The sequence below is a fragment of the Sturnus vulgaris genome, chromosome 18, assembly GCF_052056855.1.
Source record: "Sturnus vulgaris isolate bStuVul1 chromosome 18, bStuVul1.hap1, whole genome shotgun sequence".
Classification (NCBI taxonomy): domain Eukaryota; kingdom Metazoa; phylum Chordata; class Aves; order Passeriformes; family Sturnidae; genus Sturnus; species Sturnus vulgaris.
The window spans coordinates 4,636,046-4,663,127 of record NC_142260.1 but is presented as its reverse complement, the minus strand read 5'-3'; the positions used below and the strand labels follow the sequence as shown (position 1 = coordinate 4,663,127).

The window sequence follows — 27,082 nt, the reverse complement described above, 5'->3', positions numbered from 1 at the left end:
TTGCCATAAGACCTAACATCTGCCTTTATTCCTGCTACATGGAGCCCTGATTCTGACCTCTGTGCACAGCTGCACTGTAGGCACTCCCCAGTCCCAGCCATGTTTCCCACCATTCCTTATGTAGGGGAATCCTGGGAAAATGCTCCACCCTTGCATTCCTAATAATCCAAGACCTTGTAACAGATGCACTCTTATTCCAATTTCCCAAAGAGCAGCCAAGGCACAGGCACAGGTAACCATTTTTATTCGGAATCAGCAGCAGGCAGCCAGATGTCAACACAGAGTGGAAGGAATGTGCTTCGCTCAGGCTCCATCTACTGACAGCAGTACACACCCACATACAATTCACTTTGAATAATCTCAGAGGTTTCATTGGCTTTTGACTGCTTTCCAGGATTATTTTTATTTATTTGCCTATCTTAAGAGTTTTTCCTAAGCAAGAGCTTCCCTGTTTATTTTCAAGGCCATGCATGTACAAAGCTTCTCCTTGGCTGTTTCTTTCCGTTCACCTTCATTCAGAACCATCTGTATCTTCCTTCATGTCTGCAAGCAGCTGCTTAGAGAAGGGGCAAATGTACTGGCTGGTAATGGCAGCAGCTTCCCTGGCATCTCTGTCTGAGCGGCTGTGGGAAGGGAAAAATCAGGGATAGTCCATTATTTCTGGGAGCATGGAGTGCAGAAAGTGTGACAAGGCCACGCTGTGACATTCAAGGATGACTCCAAGGAGCAGGTGTATGATAAAGGGATCATGGCTGCTACTCTACAAATGCACAGTGATGTTCCACCCCCATTGTGGACACAAGGGGTACCAAGGGCCAGCTTATTCCTCTTGATTACAGTGATTTAAGAGTGAGATGTCTAAGGGAAAGTTGTTGGGCATTAGGAAAAGACAATATACAGGTGCTGGGACAACCCATCCTGAGGTGTGTGTTTCAATCAGCAGCTGAATCCAGACAGAGTAGCAAAAGCTTTCATTCAATTTTAACCATTAGATCACATTTCTTAATGGGATTAATAAAAGCTTCAATCCAGAATGACAACTCAGGAAATGATTAAGAAAATATATTTTTTTGCTTCCCTGGGTTTTAGTATTTTTAACAATTGACTTTTCTATGGCCGTTCATAAAAGTCCTTTTTTGGCTTCAGCATTGTGGGGCTCAGAGTCACAGAGGTGAGCAATCTCTCCCACCTACCTGGTGTTCAGAAAGCTCTGGTACAACCAGAGAAAGCAAAGTTCCTCAGGGTTGTTTTCTCCCTCTCTCCCCTGCATGTCTGTGTTGACCAGGCCAGGAGAGCTGGTTTAGATAAAGAAAAGTAATAATAAACCACCAATTATGTAACCAAACCACCACCACTGCAGAGCAGCATTTGCACCTTGTGTTGTGTCTTCTGCTGTGCTCACAGACATGGCCTCAGTGTCACACCCTGCCCCAGTGGGCACTGGGACACCAGAGGTTCCCTCTCACCTGCGCTTGCGGCCCATGAGGCTTTGGATGAATTTCTGAACCTGGGCATTGCCTCTCATCTTGCTGTACTCACTGGTGAACAGCCCATCCGAGTGCCTCTGGGACCTGTGTGGGGATGTGAAAAACAAAGTTCACTTCCTTGGTGGATTTTAAAAGGTTTAATAAAAGACAATAAGAGACAAACAAGAAAGCAAAAGGTAATAATGGCCGGGTGTTTGGCATTCAGCCAAGAGCACACCTGCTGTTTTGGAGCTACTCTTTAAATTCATCAGCTCCTTGCATATTCATAGACCTATAATACATTTTCAAACTTTTCTACAAATTATTTTTTATATTTTAGGAACTGTTTTACATGGCCACTCCTTGAATCCGCCTTTTTAGAGCATGCATGTTTCTTGTCTGTAGTTTTAATTTATTTTTTTACCAGTCTTAATTTGGGCTGTGGTCTTCAATTTCTACAGACAGTCCATGCTGGTAACTGGTATATTTGTAGGAGGTGTCTTCACTGGGTGTTATCTAACCAAGCAGGTAGTTTGCTTATTACAAAGACACTTTATTAGCCTATGTTACTCTTAAAGAAAACTATATCTTAAAAACCATTTCCACACCACACATATAGTATCTACCCTAATATTTGTGAAAAGTCAACACCATAATATGCATTTATAACAGGGACAACATGGGACAGCAGCTGCTCCTCCCAGCCATGGCACTTGGGACTCACCACGAGGCACGGCCGCTGTCCCATTGTCCCTCTCCTCCCACCACCACGGGGCCCTGCACTCCTTCCCCTGCCATCTTGGGCTGGCTCTGCAGCTGGAGAGCTCAGCTCCACGGGCAGCCCCTCAAGAGGGTGGTGTGGCCGGTCCTCACCTGTCCTTGAGGCCCACCAGGTGCTTGACCAGCTGCTGCACGTAGGCGTTGTCGTTCATCTTGCTGAGCTCGCTGTGGAAGAGCCCGTCCGCGTGGCGCTCCGTCCTGCGGGTTGGAGCAGGGAACAAGGGGTCAAAAGGAATGGTTTGAAAACATTGAAAGCACAAGAACAGCCGTTAAAAACTGCTGCCTCAAGGCAAGAGAGTCCCAAACACACATGGGCAAGAATTCGTGCCTCTTTGGCAAAGTTTCACCAAACAAAATGGGAGCTTTAAAAATATCTTTGTTGAACATCACACAGGAAAATGACCTGCCCTTGCTTTTACTGATGTAATCATCTTGCCATAAGGATGTGGGAATGTGGGGTTATTGATGATTCAGCACAAGAGAGCAGGGCCAGAGCCTGGAGAAGTAATAAACAAACATCAGAGACACAAAGATGAGGAGCACTTTGAAAAGGGCAGCAAAGACCTGCCCTTACAGGCAACTCCCTTGGTGAACTTGGTGAACTTACAGGGTGGGCTATTTCTGGTTATGTTTTTATGGGACCAGGCTATTGGGAACAGAAACTCTCATCTTTATCAGGGTGTGTAAGTGCATAGGAGAAAAACAGACTCAAAAGTGTCTTTGTAACTGTGTTTTGTTTGGGGGACAAATTTTGTCCCGAATTAAATAAAATTAATATTCCCATTCTTAAGCAAGAAAAAAAACCATTTAAAGTATTTTCACTCATTTAACTAAATCTGTTTAGGGAAGAAGAAGATCCACAAGCAGATACAAGTTCAGGAAGGCAGCTAAAAGACTGGATTTTCAGCTAGCAGGGTCTTTGAACAAAAACCATGGAGAAAAAGAAAGCAGAGTCCCAAGAAATGCTTACCTCTCCCGGGATGACAGAGATGCTGAGAAGTGGGACAGGACAATCATAGGAATAATTACTTGCCACAGAGTTGCCATCATGGAAACCATGTTCTCTCCTGAAATAAAGCATGAAGTTTTGTGAGCAGCAGGACAAGTGACCTCGGTGTGCGTCTGGTACAGTTCACATGCCCCACAGGGACAGGGCTGTGGAAACACCACCACTGTAACTAAATAAGGCAGGAATTCCTGCCAGCAGAGACAAACACCTGGATACATCTGCAAGGGGCTTTCAGACAAAAAAAAATTACATGTGCTAAATAAAATTCATTCACATATAGAGGAAGGGCCCATATCCACCCATCTTCTAACCTTTCAAGAAGGGAAAATGAAATAACACAGATTTGCAGTCACAGCAGGCCCTCCTATTTTGTTTTCTTACTAAAATAAAAAGAAAAGCATATTTTGTTTATCACAAACCATGGCATGTTTCCCCCCTTTATTACCAAGTTGTTTCCCCCTTTATTCCCAGGTGCTCACCCTTCCTCAAGGATCACACAGCAGCTCTACCTGCAGTTTATAATACACTCCTTTACTTTTTGTCTTCCTCCTGCAAAGAAACAAACCATCATCACCGTCCTGCAATCTCTCAAGATGGCACTTGCTAACCCCAAATCCAAGTCCTCCCACTTGGTTTTACTTTATTCTGAAGCTAAACAGTACAAAGCATTCTAGCCACCCTTCTGGGACTGTTTGCTGCTCTGGAGGTGCTGCAAGATGAGAAGAGGCACAAGGAGAAAGGACAAGAGAGAAGGATTTATACAGAAATTTATTCACTGTAAACCACAGGGCAAATATTTAATGGGGGCTGCAGAGCAAACAGATGAGAGGATGAAGGAACCATAAGCTTAATCTCACACACACTTTGAGCTTTAGTGTTGTGTTTTCCTTCCTGATCCAGCTTTGAGGGGACGGAATAGTAAAACACAAAGGACATTTCAAAGATCAGCATCTTACTAGAGCCCAAACAAGGCAGACTCCACAGTCCTGGGAGCTGAAAACAGCCACCAAAACCAGAGCATCCTTGGGCAAGGGGAACCTGAATCCTGAGCCTGTCCTTCCATCTGCTCAACAGCTGTCACACAATCCTTTGACCCCAGGATCTCACCTCAGCATTTGGCCTCCCCTGGGCTGGCATTTCTCTGGGAGCACCATAGTTAGGAGATCATTTTAAACGCCATCCCTGGCTCCAGAATTTCCCCTCTCTTCATAACCTTTCTAGCTGCTAATCTGGTGACCAACTTCTCTTTTCTCTTTCTGAATTTAGTTTTGTCTCCCCTGGGTAGACCGTATTTTCTTGCTGAAGTTCCCAGGAGGAGTGATGGCTGTTGGAGAACTTCTGTCTATCAATAATGATTGCATTGTTTTTTAAAATTAACCAGACCATTAACAAGCAGGTAGATCTCCAGTCATCACTGAAGGCTGTTTAACCTTCTTAGGCTATTTCCAAGCTTTTAATTTCCTCCCCATCGATGCTGGTTTTAAATGGCTGCAAACTCTTTGGCCAGCTGGGACCTTTAATTGAAAGAACTCTGCCCCAAGCCAGCCTGGGAGCCCTGAGGAGGGAAACCCCCCATACTGCAGCACTTTGCTCAGGACATGGATGGCCTCCTAGCAACGGCTCAGGTCTGAAATCCATCCCCCAGAGTGAGAGAGGGGGAAGGCAGCCCGTGCAGCCCACCCACCCCAGCTGGACTCACCAACCCTGGTCTCTCCCAGCTCGCAGCTGATGCTCCACTGCCTGCTCCTCTCAGAGACCCCTATATATCTGCAGCCTTATCAGAAGCAATTATTTGGGTAAAGATATGGATATGAGCAATCATGATTAACAGCAAATAATGCAGCGGGGTTGGAATGTCCTTTTAATTACCTGGTCGGGTCATTCACAGCAATTTGATGGAATATTTCTGCTGATGGATAATAATTCCTGCTTCTGCCTATAATGACATTTGTTGGGCAAACATCCTTGTACCAATTGATTCACTACAATTGTCATCATTATTTCCTGGCTTTAATTACCTCTTCATAGGAGCTTAATCTTCTGTTCTTGTCATTTCATCCTGGCTTGGGCTATGTTTGCCATTGCCAGGATCTGTCAGTGAGTCCCTGTGTGTACCAGTGATTTGGCTGAATGACGTGTCACATTTTTAGGGCAAGCACTGCCTGATCAGTAGGATCAGGGCTGACTTTTCCATGAGGGGACAACACCTTTTGAACTGTGGTTTCAACTGGGAAAGGTCTGCTGAGTACAAATTCTGTCACAGCATCTAAAAACCAGCATACTTATACATGCATGGAAAACACCCTGAATATATTCCCTGCCATTGCTGGGGTCTGGTTGGTCTCAAATACTGCAGTTAAAGGTGACAGGGAAATAGAGGAAGAAAATAGGATTACCTTTTTTCTCCTTCTTTATATGGTATAAAGTAGCTTGGAAGGAATAAGCACCATAAATAATTTTTTAAATCTTCCAACTGGAGAAATGGGAACTGTTACACTTTTTATCTGCTTATCTTTCTTTTTCATTGGAAAAGCAGAGGGTGTCCTCATGACTAGAGGACTGGGAGGGACAAGATTTTCCCCATCATTTTTCCCTTGGAAGAATGCCCCAGGGCCTGATGAGCAGAACCTCAGCCCTCCAGCCTGTGAGTGCAGGCTGCAGCCAGAGCCCTGCAACAGGGACAGGGGAAAACAGCAGGGACACTCCAGGTCCCAATCCAGGGCTGGAGCACTGAGACTTGCCATGGTCAGGGCTAGGACAGGGGAGCCCATTTCCTCCTCTGGGATCTGCTCTGGGGTCCAGGCATTTCCCAACCACTTCCCTCTCCTCTCTGTTCCTGCTTTCTCCAGCTGCAGCTTTCTGCCTCTGCTTCTGCCTGCAGCGGTGGTGGCAGCTTCAGGTTTATAAAAGAGGCTGAACAACATGTAGGGAGGTAAAAATTACTAATGTAATTTTCCTTCCTTTGCAAACAACCTCAGTGGGTCTGAAATGCCTCCAAGCTCTAGGGAAACTCAGTTTGCCATGAGAATCTGGATGAGGACAGAGAAGAGGTTGGGATGACAAAGTGGCCCCACGATGGCAGCAGAGGGTGTATAACAGGACACTAAAAGGTTATGGGGACTGCAGGAACATGAAATAAGTAACCTGATTAACTACTTTGCAATAAAAAAAAATAAAAGGCTTTTGCCTCCAGCAGCAGGGGCAGAGTGAAAAGGTGATGGGGTAGAAAATGGTGTGGCTATGCCCAGCACTGCTGCAACTTAATGCAGGTGACAAACATGGGCTCAAGCTCCAGCACAGCTCTGGAAGCCCCTGATGAGGAAATTCAGGGCCATGAAGAGAACTCTAAAGTATTTTCAAGCTGAAATTTATTACTGAATAAACCAGAGCCCAAACAAATTCCTTAGTCCTGAAACAACATCTGATTCTCCTTAACCAGAATTTACATCAAATTCTCATCAGGAGGCATTATGGAAATAGGAGTGATAAAGAATCCTACTTAACAATATCAGTTGAAAGGAGCTTTGTGAATTTGCACCTTGCTTCTCCCATTCTCCCTTTGTGTGAACACTCCAAGTCCCAGCAGGGGAGTGGAGATTCCCCTTGCCTGCATCCAGCAGGCACAAAGCAGCATTAAATCACCCACTTAGACAGAATTTATAACCCATTATCTGTGTGCAGCATCACTGCAGAGAAAAGCTTTCAGCTATTTTCTGGCTCTAAAAATGACAGAATAAATGACTGGCCTCACCTGATCCCTGTTCCTGTAGCACTGCCACACCTGCAGGTGCAGGAAGTCAGGGCTGGACTGATCCCAGCCCCTGGCTGCCCTGACTCACCTGTCCAGGGCACACAACCATTTTACAGGATTTTAGCAAAGTGCCACAACCAGGGGACACTGAGGAGTGCTGAGGCCGTGCACACACACTCCTTGAAGATAGCAGGGAGAGACGCCTCAGGACGAGATGGAGAAGGGATCTGTGAGCTTTGGGGCCATCCCTGAGCTGCCCTGGGATGCTGCCAGCTACAAAGCCATCAGGATCTTTGAGCAGTCACTTGTGCTTAGGCTTGACACCGACTGACATGCACAGCGTGGATAGACCTGTGATGGGATGCATTAAGTAAATCCAGTAGCCATGGGTGCCAGGGCTATTCACAGTAGCCACGCTGATGCCTGGGGACACCCTCCTGCCGACAGAGAGCAAAGATTATGAAACACGGGGCCACTGCCCCTTCAACAGCCAGGCTCTGGTTACTGCTCTGTCTCAAAGGCATCAGAGCTGAGAATGGAACTGAGGAAGGTCTTTTTAGTCCTCTTTACAGTGGGAGGGGGTCACCAAATCTGCAGTGTGAAAGGCAGCATCTTAGAACCACGTTAAATGCTTTAGCCCCAAATTTGACAATATTTGAGAGAACATGTGAGCCTAGCCTTTTTTGATGTGGAGGTAAAGACAAGAAACTGCATTTTAGAAAAGAGAGGATTTCATCACAGAGCTACCTATCCTGGCCCACAGCACAGGGAGGATGCAGGCAGACTCTCCATAATCAGCACTCAGAGCTCTGGGGAGTCATTCTGAGTTCTGAAGGGGAGAAATTCCCATTCACCCTTGAAAGATCAGAAAAGATTTTTCCCTGGAGAAGCAGTGTGGATGCAGTCAGAGTCCCCCTGCAGAGAGCACTAAGAACAGGCTGCATAAATGCTGATATTGCCACGTGGACATCGTTGCTCCTGCCTTGGACAAGGAAAGCCCATCCAGCCTTTGGGGATGCTGTTTATTCAGGGCAGTCCTTACAAAGTTTGCCAATCCTTGCCAGCCTGTCCAGAACCCAGACCCCAGAATCTGCTGGAGCTGATCTTCTTCCTGGAGATACTTTGACTGGTAAACAGCTCAAAATCTTACAGCCATGCTTTGCACCATGGCTTTGGGATGGCAAAATGCACAAGGGTCAAGGCTGGCCAAGAAGGCTGTTGGAGGACCATGGCATGCCCCACACATGTCCAGCAATGATGTCCCAAGTCCTGATGGAGCTGTCCAGGTACAGCTGATCTTTGGGGGGCCCAGCACAGGTTGTGCCCCATGCAATGGCAGCACCAGCCCACGGCAGGGGAGTTTATTGAGGTCAGATGGTACTAGGAACTGCATGGCTAAATCCTTCCTACGTAAAGTACCCTTTAATCAGCTTATGGGGTGCTCAGGAACTTCTACCTCCCCCAGTCCTTTTTTTTTCCTTCCTATGTCTGTGTGAGGCCATGTGGACAGTGGGGATTGTCTCTGGTGTGTTTGCAGGTGGGCCTGGCCCACGTCACTGTGATGGCAGTGATGCTGCTCCAGCTCAGAGCAGATTGGAGGAGATTCCTTACATCACTCCCAGGTCTGTAAGAGAAAGGACCCTAATTGGCATAAGGGGATTGGAGGATTTAGCCTTCTAAATGCTCCTTTCTTGCACAGGATGCTTTCAGGAGTGGTTTTAATCTTTACCACCTGATTTCATGATTTTGGCTGCAAGAGTGAAGAGTGGGATGGAAGGAAGAGGCAAGAAGGGCAGCCCAGGTGGGCTTGGAAGAAGAAGGAAAATTCCAGTCCCATATGGTCATGGAACCTCAGAAAAACACTTACCCCAATCTCAAAGGGGCAAATTAAGCTAAGAAGGTGTGTAGATACAAGATATGTGTGTCTGTCTTTCTACCTACGTGCTTTTGAGGTGGCTTGGATTGCCTGTGTCTCTCCCCTGCTGTGTTTGAAACATGTGGCACCTTTCTGGATTTGCACCATTAAAAAAAAAAAAAATAGGTGTGAGGGACAAAAGCACAAAATGTCACATACCTGGAGTTGTGCCTGCTTGGTCTGAAGTCAAGAGGGAAGATGCTGGACACGCTGGTGACATCCATGGCTGGCAGCATTATCCAAGGGCAAGGTTAGCAAAATATTTGTTGGGAGCTCTGGGTTGTGCTGGAGCAGACCTCAGTCATTTTGATCAAAGTTGTATCTGTTTCCTGCCAAACCCTTGTCTGAAACCTGCAGTAAACCCCAGCCCTTTTGAAGTACAAGATTAAATATTAGGGTTTTGGCTCATAATGGAAAAAAATTAAAAAATCCCCATGCTTAAAACATTTTGGTAAGAACTGGGAAGAATAAGGGGAAAAGTATCCTGCTGGTGCAGGAGTGGTACCTTGGGTGCTGGCAGGGTGCCTTGGCTCTCCTGAGTACAGGACATGAGGTGCTTTGCAAGTGAGAAATTCCCTCTGAAGCAGGGATAGATGCTAAGCCAGAGGGTCCCTCAGGGTGATGCTGGATGAGCCAGGCCCATCCTGCAGCAGGAACTCCAGAACACCCGTGGCAAGCCTTGACTCTGGAAGGGCTGCATGAGGCACTTCCCTCCTGCAAACCAATCATGGAATCATTGAGGTTTCTCCAAGACCATCAAGTCCAACCTGTGCTCGACCCCCGCCTTGTCACCCAGCCCAGAGCACTGAGTGCCACATCTGGTTGTTCCTGGGACACCTCCAGGCATGGGGACTCCACTACTTCCCTGGACAGCTCCTGACCACCTTTTCCAAGAGGAAATTCTTCCTGAGAAGAAATTCTTCTTGCCTGCTTGGGAATGGGTACTGTAGGGGGAAAGAAGGGTTGGTTTTACTGTGGCTGGCACTGTGATCCAGAAAAGGAAAAGCCAAGCTCAGGGCACAGGCTTTTTACAGGAAGAAGGGAATTCTGTTTTCCCAACCTATGAGTGCATCATGTCTCCCTGTCACCAAGGAAGCCCAAAGTAGTTTTTAAAGACAAGCTGTCACCCCCATCAATAACCTGCTGGAATTCTATACCCTATGGAACTCCTTCTAAAGCTCCCCTGTTTTTCCCTGGGCTGGTTTTCCCACCCAAATGAGGGGAAAAAAATTGCCTGCCTCCTGGTTATGTTCCCAGCATGGAACAACACATCCCAGTGCAGGCATCACCAAAACTGCAGGAAGAACAAAAAAAACTCTCCAGCAACATTTTTAGTGTTAGATAATCAAGGCATTATTTTATTCTGGCCAGGATGTGCAGCAGAAATAATTTCATCCACACGTTGCCTGGGTTGTGCAGAGAAAATCATGCCTTGATCCTTTAACACAGGGACACACAGGACTGGGTGGCTTCCTCCCCTGGTCTGCTCTGGCCATGCTTGCCCTGCTGGCCCAGCACTGATTCCTGCCCAGCTGGAAGCTCCCTGTAGCTGGAGTGCAGGAGCACTGAGCACACTCACACTTCCCGTGTGTCTGGCCTTATCACGGCTCTAATTGGCATCAGCGCTGTAATCTCAGCCTCCAGCTGTTTGTGTGTCTGGGGGAGAGGAGAAAGCACTTCGGGGAATTAATGTGAATTAGAAGAACGATGTGCACTGTGTCCTGGCTGGCAGGGCCAGCTGTCCCAGGTGTGCTGTCCCAGCACCGAGCACAGCAGCTCCTGACACAGCTGCTTGGGCTGCATTTCAGCTCATCCCTCCCTGACTTTGTCAGGGACCTGGAGGGACACCCTTTCCAGTAAACAGGAGCAGGATTTGTCAAGATGAGCGTGGAGAGAGGTGCACTTACATGTGCTTGCTGCTCCCAGTCATGCCTTTCCCTGCTTTTCCTGCTTGTGTTGTCTTCCACTTCTCCCCCTGCCCAGGAGATTTGTCCCAACAAGTGGCTCTAACAAGCTCAATAATGTTTTAAACCCAGTAGGAGCTCTTGAGTTATATTATTTTGATCTGTCCTGTGCCACAAGCCCTTGTATCTCATCGGGTCACCCTTGTGTGAGATCAATTATGTGGTTAAGCTGAAACCAGGCATCCACAAAAACATCTCATTTTGACTCCAAACAAGCAGAGATGGAAAATACAGCCATTTTGTCCATAGTTTCACCCCCACAGCTAACCACTAGCATTAGTTTGACATCTTATATGGATTTATCATAACTCACCAGAATGGTAAATGTAAAAAAATCCATTCAGCATGTAAATAAATCCCAGCAGCTTCTTGGGGGACTGAGAGAGTCTGGAAAGCCTGGAGAGCTGTGCCATCCTCCTCCCTCTCCTGCAAAAGCTCACCTGAGAGAGGGGATGCTGCGCTGCCTCTGCCTCTTTTCTGAGAAATGCATTACAGGAGATTGGAAAGCAGGATGGCTTTGTTGCCGATGAGTGTCTCACAGAGAATTGCCCAGCTGAATATGGCAAATAAAAGGAACACGATTGGACTTGAAAGCTCTTTGTTTTCCTCCCTTTGTCCTGAACCTGAAGGCAGCCAGGAGAGCTGATGCTATCAGGGCACTATTCATCAGCTGAGTTTGGCACATCTGTCTTGAAACTTTGGCAGCCACATTGTTCCCTTTTCTATTTAAATTTGTAGTGCCTCAGATGTGAAAAATTATGGTGATAAAAGTTCCATCTCCTTGTGGAGACTCTGACAGATGTCTCACTTTGCAAGCTTCCTGATCCTTTGAACTGGCTGGGAATCAAATCCTCCTGGCTCCTTGGCAGAGGACCAGCTTCCTTTGGTCGGGGACCAGCACCACCACAGCCATAAACCACACTGCTTATCTTCCTGAGTTTCTTTTCCAAACACTCCAAAAAGGCAGATCTCCCACTAGTTTGTTTTTGGGTGTTTTTCTGGTGCTGCCCTTTTCCTGACACAAGGAGCAGCTCCTTCTGTGCTGTGGTGCTTCCACAGTTTCTGTAAGAGAGGGATGGGGAACCAGGACACTGCAGGCTGTGCATCCAAACAAAAAAAGGGTTGTTCAAAACACCAACCACATCAGATCCTCTCCAAAGGTGCTCTAAGCATTCCCACTCTGACATAACTCCTGCTTTCCATGAGGGTGGCTACTCACTTCTGGAAGTCAAAAGCATTATTTCACATTAGTTTAATCCACTCCAGGATTAAACTAGTTTAGGATTAAGGTCCTGTTAGTCTGGAATATGAGCTTCCACACTGAGAATTAAGAGTTATTCAGCACTAACCCACAGGGAAAATTGAGGTAACGAATGTAAATTAACTGTTAAAGGGGATTAGAGGAATGGCACTAATCCCTGTGGGAAGGCAAGAGGACAGCAGTCACTTTTCCATCCTGCTCTCTTGACTGCTCAGGTGGTTTAAGCATAAATAAATTAAGAGTATTCTGTCCACACAGTTTCATTAATGCACTTCAGTGCCTCCTTTTACTACTTTGAGTTTTCTCAGAATAAAAAGGGCTCTAGTGAGCATGGTTCCACTGTCCCAGTACCTCACTGAGTGAGGGCTGTGTAAGGAGTCAGGCTTTAGGGATCAAACCCAGATAGGAAAAGCTGTGATCAGATGATGGAAACCATCTTCCTGCCTGAACTTCCCAGCAGATGAGGTATCACCAAGCTCTGAACCTGGCACACGTGCAACCGTGCTTGTGTCCTCCTGAGTCCAACACAAACCATTCCCAAAAAGAATGCAGAGATTCAGGTATGTGAGTACCTACTCCAGTGCTGGTGACAAACAGATCTAGAGCAATACTGGCCCCACTCAGGCCAGGTGGAATTGTCTCTCCTGTCTTTGTACGCTAGAAGAGGGAGATGACTGGAAAAACAAATCCATGGATCAACACAAGGATGGGCAACCGTCACTGGGATGGGAGAGAAGGGTGGTACAACTCTGTAGTTACTAAAGATATGGCATTCTTGCTGGCTTTAGAAAAGACATGGAAATCCCACCTCTGGAGGCAGAATTTAGCCAACCAGGCTGTTGTCCAAGTGCTTAAACCAAGGGAATTTTCTCCTATTCATGTATGAAATTGCAGAGCCACAGCAGCCGGGCAAAACAGACTGTGTGGATCAACTGCTGTTAGTCCAGACCAAGGGAAGGACAGTGCTTGGATCTGTGTCCCGTGGCTGACACCAGGGCTGTGGCTTTTCCATGCTGAACATGGTGAGAGGTAACCACGACCCTTTCCAAAATAGAGTAAAAGGGAAACTGGGGCAGCGAGGGCAGGGTTTGGAGAGAGGATTTCTCCCAGAAGTCTCAATAATTTGGATGAAACTCTGATAGCTGCTGCCTAAAAAGAGATCTTAGAAGTAATTGTGTCCCATAAAAAGTTTCCAATAATGTATTTTCCCCCTCCATGCAGTATAAATGTCCCTTTACTGCTGTGCCTTCTCTTCCCACTGCCTTCCACAAACACCAGGCTGGCCTGCATGCTTACCTGGCATTAACATCTGGGCTGAGGTTTGGTGGCACAGCTGCAGAGATGCCCACAGAATCTGTATCAGCTCCCACATCTCCCAAATCATCTGGGCTAGAAATGGGACGTCACACCTCCCTGTGTTTCCTGATCCTGCAGTTGCATAGAAACCCCTCAAACAGCATTTTTCTCTCATTTTCTGCAGTGAGATGTCCCAGCCCCGTGTTCAGCTCATGACCTGCCACCCCATCTTTGTTTGCACACTTGCTTCCTCTCTGGTTTCTTCCTGTATGCTACATGTCTGCAGTTGGTTATTCCTGCCCAAGCATGGGTAAGGTGCAAAATTCCTTTTGAAGTGCATCCTGCATTTGCCAACTTATCAAGAACACTTTGAATCCCTACACTGTGCTCCAAGATGCTTGCAGCACTCTGTCTTGGCTGTATCTTCAAATTTCATTATGGACTGTCTGGATCTTCACTCCGTTTAATTACAAACACCTAAACATCACCAGATTCTACACACGCATTGGAAATACGATTTGCCGGTTATTCACCCGATCTGCACTAATTCCAGTTCTTTCCTCTAACATTGCTTAAGAGAACAACTCCATGTGAGAGCACAGCCAGACCTCTGCAGCGCTCGGGACACCGGGACACCAGGAGCCGGGACACCTGGAGCCTGTCCCCAACCCGCCCCCCCCGCCACCCCTTAAGCCGCTTGGTGACCCAGTTGTCCCCGCGGGGCCGGGGCCGGGGCCGGGCGGGGCGGCGGCGGAGGCTCCTCCCGCGGCTCGGCGGGCAGCTCCCGGCGGCCGGCCCGGCTCCGAGCGCGGGGCCATGGGCAACGGCACCGCCGGACCCCCGCCCGCCGGACCCGGCCACAGCATCGCCGCCCTGGTGTTCGGCATCCTCCTCATCCTCCTCATCGTCGGCGGCAACGGGCTCGTCTGTCTGAGCGTCTGCACGGAGCGGGCGCTCAAGACCACCACCAACTACTTCATCGTCAGCCTCGCAGTGGCCGACCTGCTGCTCGCCCTCCTCGTCCTGCCCCTCTACGTCTACTCCGAGGTGAGACAGCCCGGGGACATCGGGGGACGGCGGGATGGGGCTTGTGTGCCTGCAGGTTAGGAGGCAGCGGGGGGGCAAGAGACCAAGTACCGAGGGTCAAAGCCGCTCTCTCCCCTTCGGGACAGCCCTGACCCCGGGATGTGGCGGTCAGAACCCCCGGCTCTTACCTCCGAGCGTCACAGCTTCCATCGCTCAGCGCTGCGGGACCGCGGGCGGCGGCGAGCGGAGCCGGCTCCGTGCGGCTTCCTGGGATCCCCGTCCGAACCGCGCCGGGTGGAGGGAGATGCCCCGAGTGCAGCTGCCCCTTGGCTTGCACGCTGTCCAGGTTACCGTCAGGAAATGGATAGGAAGAGACAGGTGCTGTGCTCTGTTTGGCATAAAGTGAGCAGATCTTTGTGATAAAGTGAGATCTTTAGCCAGGAAACAACTTTCTGTGCTGGCTAAGAAGGAGAAGCTGTCTTTCCCAGGAGCTGGATGGGATTTGGTCACCCTGCGCCGAGTGGCTTTGGTTGGCAGGTTGTTGATTGGCACAGGCCTGACCCAGCATGTGATGGTGGTCGTGGAGAGCCAGCTCAGGGACGTGGGGCAGAGTTGCTGTTCACTCCCAAAACCTGTTCACCTCCAAGACTGTGACAGCTGAGGGAAAGAACAACAGACACTGCCGAAGCTGAGTGGTTCTCTCTGTAACATTTACTGCCAGGGATGAATAAACTCTTGTGCTTGCAGGGGCATGTTTTAGAACCTGTTAGTACCAGCTGGGGGCTCTTCCCTGCTCAAGAGGATGAAGGGATCCACTGGGCCAAATAGGTTTTTCTACCCATCCTGGTGGTAGCTCTTAGTGTGGATCTTCTTCCCAGCTGTGGAAGAGCATCTCCCCTCTTGTCTTCTCTTGCAAGGCATGCAGAGCACCCCATGGCTCAGCAGGTCCTGACTGTGCAGGCCTGCCCTCCACTAAGCAAGGCAGGCTGCAGATTAGAGCTTAGAATGGTCTCTACCTCATCCTAGGATTTTGCAGGACATTGTGACCTCTCTGGAGACAGGTATTGTGGAACAGCAGGTTTATCTGGGGACTGATGAGAAGAACTAATGAAGAACTGGAGCATTAGTCCCCTCTTTTTCCACTGTGCTCTTGGTTTTGGTGGATTTGCTTTTCCCTCATTACCTCCATTCTGCTGCTTAGAAAGGCACATTCTTCATTATTCTCAGCTGCTTTTTGCTAATTTGGATCCCTTTTCTTCCTTCCTTTCTGTTGTCTCTCAATGCTTTCAGTCCCCAGGTCTCTCTGTGGGCAGTCACCAACACCAGAGTGGTTTCCTTTTGCCTGCAGGTGGGAGTTTTGCTGGAATATATAAAATACAGGTTAATGTATTCTGGGGTACCTCTGAAAATTCATCCAATGGGGCAGGAGTGTTGTGGGGCTTTCCTTGAATACCACAGACATTCCACAAGATCTGGATTCTCAGGTAACGGGTTGTTCATACCTGCATGAGCTTTAAAAACTGGGGCTGTCCAGCTTGTGGTGACACATGGTATGTTGACTTCCATGGCTGTTCATAAACATCAGTTCTGTGAGGGAATTCTTCCATGTCTCTGCTCTCAGGATATTAAACACAGGGAATGAAGGTGCTGTATGACAGAAGTCTTTCCCTCCCATCCTCTGCAGCTCTTGCAGCCAGGCAGGCATTCAGAGGCACAAAACAGCACAGGCACCAGGATTTGCACTCCTGGCACTCGGAGGGAATGCATGGAGCAGGTGTGGGAAGTGCTGATCGGGTACAGAGAGAGAGAGAGAGAGAGCACGGTGCAGCAGTCACAGCCCCCTGGAGCAGGCAGTGGGGCTCTGATGTGTAGAGCAACTCCAGCTCCAGTGTTGCAGCAGTTCCCATTCCATGCCTGGAAGCTTCTCTGTGGGCTCAAAGCCTGCAGATGCCTATGTTCATTTTAATAGTCTCCTGTACACTGGTGCAGGATTTCCAGCTCATTTTGTTCTGAAATAAGATAAGGAAAAGGGAGAGTAACCACTGAATCGATGCCAGAGGACAGAATTTTTGTGGTTTCTTTTCTTTTTTTTTTTTCCCTTGGAGGCAAAACTCAGAATTAGATATTGGGATGCAAGATGCAGGGTATAGTGATTGCTCTTTAAAACTAGCTTAACCAGCTTGCACTCTGTACCAAACATGGTAGCCACTGAAAATATGGCCTGGGCAATCATTAATGTTCACCTCAACCTTCATTCTTGGTATAGGGCTTTTGTTTTGTTGTTTTAAACTTTAGTACAACACAGTAAAGGTGGACTCTGAGGGCCTATTGGAAAATTCGAAGCCTAGCTGAGGTGGTGGGTTTTTGCTTTTTTAGCAGGAACAGAACAATAAACTGATAATTTTTTCATTCAGCAGAAACTTGCTCACCTTGTTGCTGTTTTCCTGTGAGGTGGCATCTTGTGTTCTAGTTTCGGAAACATTCCTCCAAGTCAAGGCTTTAGAAGACAGCAGGAGAGACTTAACTTTTGAGGTGACATCCGACATCCTCACAAACAACAGATCTCCTCCAAGCCCCAGTGGGGATGGGATTCCTTCCTGTGGGATGAGGATGATCTTTTGCTGCTGTTCACAGACTCTGGAGCACAGAGTTCTTGATCTTGGCTTTTATTTCTGGTTGTTAAGAAAGCTCATTTCAGACACTGGCAGCAATTATGGACACACAGTCTCTTTCCACTGGAGTCATCTAAATATAGAACAAAGGCATGTTCCAATGTTTTCCAGTTGTAATTACCACACAGCTGCCTGCCCTGGTGGGCAGAAGGCACTTACCTTCCTGCTTGCTTAGGTCTTAGCAGTGTGATGGGGAGAGGTAATGGTAACTTCCACGGGGAAGTTGCACTGCTCTTCTGCCACCCCTGGCTTTCTGATGAGTGTGTCAAGTGCTTTCCAGCAATCAATCCAGTGCCAGAAAGGCACGGGTGATGGGAAGCAAGGGGGAAGGAAATGGCCTGGGGCACTCCCAGGCATTAACTGTTATTCCTGAGGAGCAGAGTTCTGCTTTCATGTGAAGAGGGGCCAGGAGAAAATCCCAGAGAGTGCCTGGAGCATTGGGAGCACTGAAACAGTGGTTACCTGAGGGAGCAGAGCTACGGTGCTGTGCAGTTACTGCAGGATATCACTTGGCTCAGGTGGCTTTGGGAGGGAGCTGCATGGCTCCAAAGGCTTGCCTTGTATGTAACTGCTTCCTCTTCCCAGTGACTGTGACAATGGCAGGAGTCCCAAAGACTCTGGGATACTTGCAGGAGTTTATACCATCCTCGTTTAGTGGAGGCATCCCAGCAATGAAGGCAGGCACCAGGACAAGCTCCACACGTGGACTGTGCTGTGGAGCACACCTGTACCTGTACCTGCTGCTCCTGTGATCAGCTCTCTGCTAATCCCTGCCGAGCAGCAGAGCTGTGGAACAGGCCTGAGCCAGGAAGCTGCTGGCAGGAGCTGAGGGTGTTGGTTATGTAAACATCTTTGCCACTAAGACCTGTGTAAGTGATTATGGAAAAGAGGAAATGGTTTGAGCAGATTTGCATGTTTACCTGGCTCCTTCTCCAGGTCAGGGAAGATGAGTGTTCCCAGCAGGCACGATAACAGAGCAGCCAGTAAAAACCACATGTGCTATCTTCTTATCTTGGTGAGGGTGCTGGGTTCTGCCTAAAACTTTGAGGGTGTCACTTGTTTGGTATCAAAACATCTATTTTCTTGCAGTAATTTCCGTGTGCCTGTGATACAGCTCCTCTACTGAGAGGCCAGACCTCTATCCTCTCCAAATTTCCCCTGGCTCTCTGTGAATCCATGTCAGCATGCAGCAGGATTCGGGATTAGTCTTTCCTAGAATGTTACAGTTTTAGTGGAAATAGATGTTATTCTGGGCCTGGCTGATGTCTGAGCCACACAAAGTACCAGGGAGATGAGACAGGCCAGCAATTACATACCAGTGCTTAGGGCTTTTTTTCTCAGATACCAGTAACTGGGGAGAGCTATCTTGGAATTCTTGGTCCTCGTAATGTCTCAGGTGGATGATCAGGATTGCTCATGATTTCTGAAAAACTTTGACTTCAATGATTTAAGTTAAGAAACAGCATCAGAGCAGACATGAGGCACCTCTGTCTTATGTCCCACTCCCTCTTCTTCCTCTCCCCTTGCTGGCTGTGTTGTGTATTTTGGGAACTGTGACAGTTGTCACAACTCATGACAAAAAGCCCTAAGACAGCTTCTGGTGGACATGGGGACAATTCTTTGGCTCTGATGCTGGACTTCCCCACTGGCAAGGACTGTTCCTCTTCCAGTTCGTGTCACAGCCCTCTTACTCCATGCCATGTCTTTGAGCCATGGCTGCACTGAGGCAGATGCTTGTTCAAAGTCCAGCTGGGCATCTCCTAATTCCCTTTCAGGCTCCTACTCTTCCCTGCATGTGGCAGGACTGAGACAAGACCTGGTATCAGTGGGAATAAGACTAAAACCTTTGGCTCTGTCCTGGCTCCTGCCCTCAGGAGCTCTTCTGGTATCAGGCTGGTTTAGAATGCAGAGTTTTCCTTACAGATTAGCTGTGCTTAGAATAAGGATACTGGAATGGGCTGACTAGGAAGGCAGCAGCAAGGGTGTTTGAGAAGCCAAGTCTGTCTCCTGCCATCCACCATCCTATAAAAACTTCTGCATTGTATTCTGGAAAAGTGGAGAACCCAAACAGCCGCTGAAGATGCAGTTGCTCTGGAGCACTTCTTAAAGGAAGCTTGAGCTGTTTGTGATCCCTAAATCTTAACACTCTGTACCTTGATGGGCTAATCTGCTGCAGCCTCCTGGAATTAGGTACTCCTTAATCACATGGCCCAGCAAAACCTCTTATCCAAAGTTACTCTCCCATCAGAGGGGTCCTTGGCACGTTTTGCCAAGGTGGGCAGGTGACAGACACCATAGAATGGGAAGTTCTCTCCTAGCACCTTCCTCAAAGCCAGAGTCTTGGGGGTTGGTAGGGAAAAGGGAGGGTTTATAGCATTTTCCGAGTGCCCGACTTTAATCTCACATGATTCAAAGGTGCTGCAGCCTGAGAGCCCTTGTCCTTTTCAGAATCAATTAGTTCTCCCAAATCACAAATAGGTTTGGAAAACTGTAGCCCAAAATCAAATTTTCTCTCTCATAAGCTGAACTGAATCTGATGAGATCCCAGTGAGCTTGGCAGAAATTTGGTTTTTGATGATTCAGGTGCCAAATTCAGTTTGGAGTTTCTGCACTGTGCTAGAGAAGAGGCTGAATGAAGCACTCACGTCTGACTCCAGAGCTCCCCTGGAGGTACCTCAAGGAGATGCTGTACAAAAATAGCAAAACAGTTACTTCAGAGACTCCTTTGGCTTTACAGCTCCTCTAATCATAATCCTGTGCTTGACATCATTATTGGCTGATATTAATCCCTGCAGAGCTGCCTGCCCGGTTGCTGGCAGGGGCTGGGGTTCGGCACTTTCCTGGCGTTCTGTGGAGTGTGTTCCCCACGTGGCTCCTCTCTGTGCTGGGATGAATGAAATCACAGCCTGTTGTTTAGCACCAGTACAGGAACAAATCCATACCTGCTTCCTGAAACCTGCAACATTAAAGGGCAGCAACATTAGACTCTATCAGCACTGGCTGGCTATTGCTATAGAGGAAAAAGTCTCTGGGGTTTTTATATATATATATATTATGCAGCACATTTTCTATAGATAAAAATATATAATACATTATATCTATTAGATGATAGAAAATTAAATACACTACATGTAGCAATAGATATACTATAGTAATATTTATCATATATTTTTTAATAAAAGCACATAGACAGTACAGATAGTGTTTCGTATTTTGCAATATCAAAATAAAGTGTTTGAGACAGACGTGACAAGGGGCCATTGCTACTGAACACTTTTTTTCAAGCTTAGGTGCTAGAAGCAAGAATGTAGATTTAAAGCTTAAAGCAGAGACATATTAAGTAGAAAAAAGTTTAGCTATAGAGTTTAAAATATAGAAAGAACAAAAGTAGTTATAAAGGTGACAAAAAGTCTTAAAATAAGTCTGTGTGTCAGAACAAGATTGGCTAAGAAAGGTCACACTGTAATTAAACAAAATTTCTTAGTATTGGATTAGAAACATAAATATCTTTGTTGGCAGTGTTTTGGTTAATAAATCCTTAAAAGACCTTGTAACCATACGTCTTGTGACTTCTAGCCATACTCTCAACACCTGTAACAAAAACTCACATTTTTTGTAAAAAACAAGAAAAAGAAACCACACTTTCTAAAGCAACTAAAAATCCTGTCTCTCTACCTCATTTGTAAAAAAAAGAACGTTGTAATGTGGGAACAATAAACCCATACTAAAATCATACTTACTTGTACATTTTATTGGGTTTTTAACTGAACCTCTCTCTGCAGAGGGACCCAAAGGATGGTGGAATTTTCCTCACAGTCTCAAACTCAAAGGAAAAACTCCCTGCTGCCTTTGTGGTGACAGTCTGTTGAGCTTCTTGGTTTACCTGTGCAGGTGTGAGCAAACTGATAGGCCTCTGCCTGTACCCAAGGAGCTCATGGGAATAATGGCACAGGAATGGGATCGAGGTGACCTATTTCTGTATCAGCCTAAAAAGTGTTCTAATGTTAAAAGCACAAGTTGAGTTTGTAGCTGGGTGAGACAAGCACTTGATTGGAACAAAGTGCTGCAAGTAGTTTCTGGCTGTACGAGCATCAGCCATTGCTGTCCTTCTGTCTGTCCTGCTGCCTGTCCTGTGCTATGGGCTGTGCAGAGCCTGTGCTGCTGGCTGAGACATGACCGAGCTGAAAATCACCAAGGATGGCAGAGTCAACACTTCCAGGTGGTTCAGAGCACTGACACTGGTCCCTGCTGCTCTGCCCTGATGCCTGTGACTGTGGGGAGAGAATCGGAGGTTGTTAATCACTGCCTGGACCTGGTCTCCAGAGCTGGACTTGTGCTTGGCCTGCCAGGATGGAACAGTTGTGTAACACAGGGAAACCATTCCCATCAGGGGGTTGGAGAGGTTGGGACACAGAATGGAAGAAGAGCTTTGTGTTCTGTCTCTTGCTTGCTTGGGGACTGAGCTCAGGGTGCTGTGCAGCCAATACTGCCTTGTTGGGCAGATCTTGGGGTCCTGAACTAGGGGGTTTGAGGAATTTGGGGGGTATCTGCCCTCACCCAAGGGTGATGTATCCATTTCTCTGGACTCAGCATGACTCACTTGGCTCTACTAATGGTCTGAGGGCTCAATTCTCCAGACAGGCCAGAACCACAAGCCCTGAGCAGGCTGTGGGCTCTGTGTGGGGCTGATTCCCATGCGTGGCTGCTATGCTGGGAGCACCATGCCATGGGAGGAGCACTCAGCTTTGGGCTGTTTGTTTGGAGGAAATGTGAGTGGCTGAGGCACCCAGGTCTGGCCATGTTCCTGTCATTTTAAAGGACACAGCATCTGCTGACCCCAGGGATCTTTTCAGTTCCAGGGAGGAGTGTGGTCCCTCAGCACAGTGCTGTGTGATGCCCTGATGACCATGGACGTGATGCTGTGCACAGCCTCCATCTTCAACCTGTGTGCTATCAGCGTGGATCGGTGAGTGGCTTCCTGCTCTGGCTGTGCCTGGGCAGCACACTGGTTCCATAGGCCCCTGCCAGCATCCCAGGCCGGGAGGATTCTGCCCTACCTAAGGAGGGTGTTCTACCCTAATGTTCTCCACCACCAGGTTTGTGTCCCATCAGTGGTGGCCAAGCTGAAAGCTCCTTGTGTTACGAGCCAGAGCTGTCCCTTGGCTGTTCTGGTTGTAGCCCAGGCCTCGGCTGTTAGTAAAGTAAATTAATGGGGAGAAAGACAGTGACAAGGAGCTTGGGGCCCCTTGGTTACTTTATCAGTGGTGCCACCACCACACCAGGACTGACTCACCCAGGGCTGTGTTGGCAGGTTCATCGCTGTCCAAATCCCACTCAACTACAACCGGCGACAGATCGACCTGCGGCAGCTGATCCTTATATCCACCACCTGGATATTCGCCTTTGCTGTGGCATCCCCAGTCATATTTGGCCTCAACAACGTCCCAGACCGGGACCCCAGCTTGTGCCAACTGGAGGATGACAACTACATCGTGTATTCCTCTATCTGCTCCTTCTTCATCCCATGTCCTGTCATGCTGGTGCTGTACTGTGGCATGTTCCAAGGACTCAAGCGCTGGGAAGAAGCCCGGAAGGCCAAGCTGAGAGGCTGCATCTACGGAGCCAACAGGAAGCTCTATCACCCCCCAACCTTGATGGAGAGAGAGCAGACCCGGCTGGGGTCACTGGAGTGCAGCCCCTACGCCCGTGCCGGCCTCCCTGGGGAGTGTGGGACGAACAGTGGGATCCAGACTGTGTCCTACCCACACCTCAGGTACCCGCACCCAGGGCACGGGCGCAAGCGGGCCAAGATCAATGGCCGGGAGCGCAAGGCCATGCGGGTGCTGCCGGTCGTTGTTGGTGAGTAGCTGCCAGGGATGGCTGGGGAGGGTGGGGAGTGTGCCACCTTGCCCCACCACTGCACTCACACTGGCAGGACCCGGGTGAATCCAGAGCAGTGCCAAAAACCGCCACCCTTGGGAAAGAACACATGCAGTGTTTATAACCCAACCTCCCTTCAAGGCAAACCTGTGACTCGCAATATCTTACATTCAATGCCAAAGCGAGACTAACTGAAGACTTTTCATCAATGTTTAGGACAGGAAAGGCATCCCAAATTTTTGTCTGTACAAAGCCAGCTCCACATGTCAGCACAATTGCTACCTTTTCCCTGCGTGCCTGAGCTGTGTCGGTCTTTTTCGGCTCAGGTTTTCTTAAATTAAACCCTTTTGAACATCACCTTCTCTCTTTATTATCCTCCTGGCAGGTGCTTTCCTCTTCTGCTGGACACCTTTTTTTGTGGTGCACATTACCAGGGCTCTCTGCAAGTCCTGCTCCATCCCCCCTCAAGTCACCAGCACTGTCACTTGGCTGGGCTACGTCAACAGTGCTCTCAACCCCATCATTTACACCGTGTTCAACGCCGAGTTCAGGAACTTCTTCCACAAAGTCTTGCACCTCTTCTGCTGAGCCCTCCAGGAAGAACCACCAGGTCATTTTTTGTATAGTTCATTAAAGATCTATTTCTGCCTCTGGTCTGCTGTCTTTGTTGGGGATGAGGGGAGGATGAGGAAAGCTGGCAGCTGAAGGAAGGAGCTCCCCAAGTCCTTGTAGTAAGGTGTTACAGGTCAGGGCCAGTGGATGCAGCTTGAAAAGTCTTCCCACTGGAAACTGCCAAGTGTAGCCCCTTCTTTAACACTTGCTGCTTGATGTAAGCAGGGATAATAATAATAGTAATTTCTAATCTTCTAGCTTCTGGGGTGGTATTAACAGGGCTGTGAGGAGACATGGACACGAGTCTGGGGGGAAAAAGGTTGTTAAGCTCATTTTCCAGATGTCCACATTCCAGACAAGGGTACCAAGCTCATTTCCAGATGTCCATATGCCAGGTGAAGGTGAATCTACCTATGCAATCTCCTTTCCCCTTATCCTTGATAATTTTAAACCCAAAAACTGATTTCACTCATGTTTAACAAGGGTCTTACAAAGGCACCATCATGTTATTGTTAGTGCTCCAGAATTTCCTGTGATGATTTTCACGTGATTCCTGCCAGGAATTGTTTCCAGCCTCAGGAAAAAATGCTTCATACCTTCAGGTGAACCTGCATGCAGTGACAGCCACAGCAGCCAGTGGGACAGGTGATTCTCGTTGCTGAGGCTCAGAGAGGAGAAAAAGAATATTGCAGAAAATTAGAGTCTTCCAAGTAATGTTTCGTACAGGATTGTTGCTTTCCAGGAGGGAATTTGCTTGGAAGCAGAACAGAAAAGGGATGTTTTGAGTGTTCCTTTGACTAAAAATAGCAAGTGCTCAATTTCTCATCAGCAAACAGACTCGATTCCCACATGATTATATTGTGCATTTCTGAGCTGTCGCTTGCTGGGTTGGGGCACAGCTGCCCCAACAGGTACCAGGGCACTGTGGGGTTTTCCAGAGCTGCTGTTTTGGAGCTGTCTTTACTGCATCTGAATGCAGGATGCAAGAAACCCTGTAAAATAGCTATGTTAATGTGAGCTCAATTAAGAGTGTCTTGTCAATTAACTAATTGTCTCCAAGTTCTAGACAACAGCAATCAGCATTTAACTGTGAGCAAAACCATTCTCAACACTCAAGTATTACTTTGGGAAGCAGGAATGAGCGTTTTGCTACGGGAATGAAAGGAGTTGCCTGTGTTTTCCTTCCCAGAAGTATCACAGATAGTTTCTGTCCCCATCCTGCCTTAGTTCCTGCTTGGCTTTCGTTGGAAGCATGGTTCTTTCTGGAAAAGCTGCACGCTGTGGCCACCAGCTCCTCGCCCTCGGTGGCACCACAGTGCTGCCCCCTGGGCCTGCTCAGCTCTGCGTTAGGAGGAATAACTTTCCCAGGAAACAGCTAAGAAGTAACACTCACCACCTCCCACCGACTGTCCCCTGTCACCTCCTACCATGGGAGACTCATGACCGATGCCCCTCGGGAGCTGGTGTCGCTGGCAAACCCACCAAGGGCACTTCTGAGAGACCCCACTGAGAGAGATGGAACAGCTCCTACTGCCTTGGAACACATGGAATGCAGTCTAACAGACCTTTAAGATGCACAGGGGAAGGAACAGATTTGTCAGAAACCTCTAGTCTTTTCCATGGCATTTTTCTCTCTTTTTAAGCTTCCCATAACTCCAGATAGAATTTTCTCTGTTTGACAGTGTGTGTGATGTTGGGTTGGGTCACTCTGTGGTTCAGGTGACCCTGCCTGGAGCTGAACAACCATCCTCATCCTCCATCACCAAACTGGAGCAAACAAGAGTCAGGACAAGTGACCCCTCACAGGAGGTGTGACCCCTCAACCAAAGCAAACAATAGTGACCCTTCATGGGGGCTGTGACCCCTAATGGGGGCTATGCCTGGAGCTAAAAACAAACCCAACCAAATAACCAGAGGCTTGTGCGCCTGTCAAGACTCCTCTGAAGTCTCCAACCACAAATAAAGGTTTAACCTAATTAACAAATAAAATACTAATTATTTAAGTAATAGATTATTAATTAAATTATTTTGGTTTTGTGAACAAAGCAAGTAACTCCCTAATGGTCAGCACATCTCTAATTAGCAGCTCCTACACGGCAGGGACAGGACAGCCCCATATCCATGTGTGCTCACCTTGCTCATCTGATTCTGGCCAGCTGGATGCTATGAGTGACATTCCAGTCATGCTGTGGAATGAAGCTGTGCTTCCCTGTGGAGAAAACACCTCCCAGGTAGCCAGGGAGTACAGACACACGTGTACCTGTAGGTGCACTCCCCTGTGCAGTTACCTGTACCACAAAGTGCTGCCCTGGGAATTAAGAGGAACCACTGGGCACACTTGTGCTTTCACCACATTTTATTTAACAACATGTTATTTTTCAACTATATTTAAGTGGAGAAGCTCCAATGTGTTCCAGATTTGCCCAGCACAGAGGGAACACAGGAAAAACAAAAATCCTTTCAATGCCAGACTAAGAACTTGTACCAACTTTGTCAAGGCAATTAAACCAAAGATTCATTTCTCTTCTCTAATGAGAGGTAGGGAGGCCCCAGTAGGAGGAAGCACTGGCAAATCTCCTTGCAGCATCTGCTTTAGATCCATCTCAAGAGAGATGAGGAGACTGCTGTAATCCACATGGTGGAGGATCCAGTCAGGCAAAGGCAAAGCCTCCCAAAGCCAGTCGGGGCTGGGATGGAAGGGAGAGGCTTCCAAATGAGGTTTTCACAGTCTCTGTATTATCCAAAGCTTGGGAAGGGGGTTAGGAATAGACAAGTGCTGTCACAGTATCAAAAAGTCAATGCAAAATGAGTCTGTTAATGAGGAGAGTGCTGTTGGCACAGGACAGACCGTTCCTGCCGGTCGCCGATCCAGCCGGCCCCGCGTATCCATGAACGGCTGTGGAGGTAGAGCGCTCACACGGTGACCTTCTCCATGACATTGTCTGGGACGTGCACCTCATCCCCTTGCACTGTCACCGTGGCCGACTGGCCACAGATGTGCTGGTGGTCCTTCCAGTCCTGCCAGGGGAGAGCAGAGGGAAAGGCTGTGAGAAGAACAGGCCCTTGGAGAAAGGCCCTCACTGTGTGAGAAGCACTCTCTCTCCACAAAGCAGACCAGTGATGGAGGGCAAAGGAGACACGCACTGGATCAGTATAAGACTAATATGGACTAAGCAGAATACTACCATAATCCAACGACAATCAAGGATATCAGTGTCAGTCAGGTGGAAAATTTACTAAAACTGAATCAGAACCTTGATTTAAAGCCTCTCCTGAAAGGCAGCTCTTGACACTGAGTGCTTCCGAAGGACAGGAAAGATTCCTCCCAGAACTGACTGAATTCAGGACAGCTGACTCAGCCTGAATCTGGCCACTCAGCAGAGCTGTAACTGGCTAAACTGAACCATCCTTCTCTCCAAGCAGGGGCCAACTGGTCTGAAACGTGACACA

General features: G+C 48.0%; 3 protein-coding genes across 5 annotated transcripts in view; 1 reads left to right on the top strand and 2 right to left on the bottom strand.

Annotated features, from left to right (window-relative positions):
• Positions 1-227: 227 nt before the first annotated feature.
• Positions 228-9,281, bottom strand: SCT (secretin). 2 transcript variants are annotated; one of them, XM_088175387.1, is made up of 6 exons: positions 9,081-9,281; positions 3,217-3,313; positions 2,340-2,444; positions 1,467-1,571; positions 1,194-1,295; positions 228-623 (listed from the first exon to the last, which is right to left on the bottom strand). In XM_088175387.1, exons 1-6 carry the CDS (start codon positions 9,139-9,141, stop codon positions 512-514), a joined length of 582 nt encoding a protein of 193 aa, XP_088031513.1. In that variant the 5' UTR covers positions 9,142-9,281; the 3' UTR covers positions 228-511. The 2 variants fall into 2 exon arrangements, with proteins under 2 accessions (XP_088031513.1, XP_088031512.1); XM_088175386.1 differs by lacking the exon at positions 9,081-9,281 and adding an exon at positions 3,735-4,149.
• Positions 9,282-14,212: 4,931 nt separating this feature from the next.
• Positions 14,213-23,669, top strand: DRD4 (dopamine receptor D4). The gene is made up of 4 exons (XM_014878784.2): positions 14,213-14,489; positions 21,994-22,106; positions 22,452-22,999; positions 23,406-23,669. Exons 1-4 carry the CDS (start codon positions 14,259-14,261, stop codon positions 23,606-23,608), a joined length of 1,095 nt encoding a protein of 364 aa, XP_014734270.2. The 5' UTR covers positions 14,213-14,258; the 3' UTR covers positions 23,609-23,669.
• Positions 23,670-25,970: 2,301 nt separating this feature from the next.
• The window catches only part of DEAF1 (DEAF1 transcription factor), a 32,410-nt gene continuing 31,298 nt past the window's right edge, over positions 25,971-27,082 (bottom strand). For both annotated transcript variants that reach the window (XM_088175606.1, XM_014878893.2), the window contains exon 13: positions 25,971-26,650. In XM_088175606.1, the coding sequence (XP_088031732.1) occupies positions 26,546-26,650 (105 nt within the window). In that variant the 3' untranslated portion in view covers positions 25,971-26,545. The remainder of the gene's footprint in view (positions 26,651-27,082) is intronic.

What these genes read in the sequence shown, in the direction of transcription:
- SCT (XM_088175387.1), bottom strand. Translation starts at nt 9,141, where the DNA reads ATGTCACCAGCGTGTCCAGCATCTTCCCTCTTGACTTCAGACCAAGCA. An exon ending in CTGGTGGGCCTCAAGGACAG is followed by an intron (nt 1,572 to 2,339) that starts GTGAGGACCGGC and finishes ATCCCCACACAG; the next exon opens with GTCCCAGAGGCACTCGGATG. An exon ending in CTCATGGGCCGCAAGCGCAG is followed by an intron (nt 1,296 to 1,466) that starts GTGAGAGGGAAC and finishes TATCTAAACCAG; the next exon opens with CTCTCCTGGCCTGGTCAACA.
- DRD4 (XM_014878784.2), top strand. Translation starts at nt 14,259, where the DNA reads ATGGGCAACGGCACCGCCGGACCCCCGCCCGCCGGACCCGGCCACAGC. An exon ending in CCCTCTACGTCTACTCCGAG is followed by an intron (nt 14,490 to 21,993) that starts GTGAGACAGCCC and finishes GGATCTTTTCAG; the next exon opens with TTCCAGGGAGGAGTGTGGTC. An exon ending in GGTGCTGCCGGTCGTTGTTG is followed by an intron (nt 23,000 to 23,405) that starts GTGAGTAGCTGC and finishes TCCTCCTGGCAG; the next exon opens with GTGCTTTCCTCTTCTGCTGG.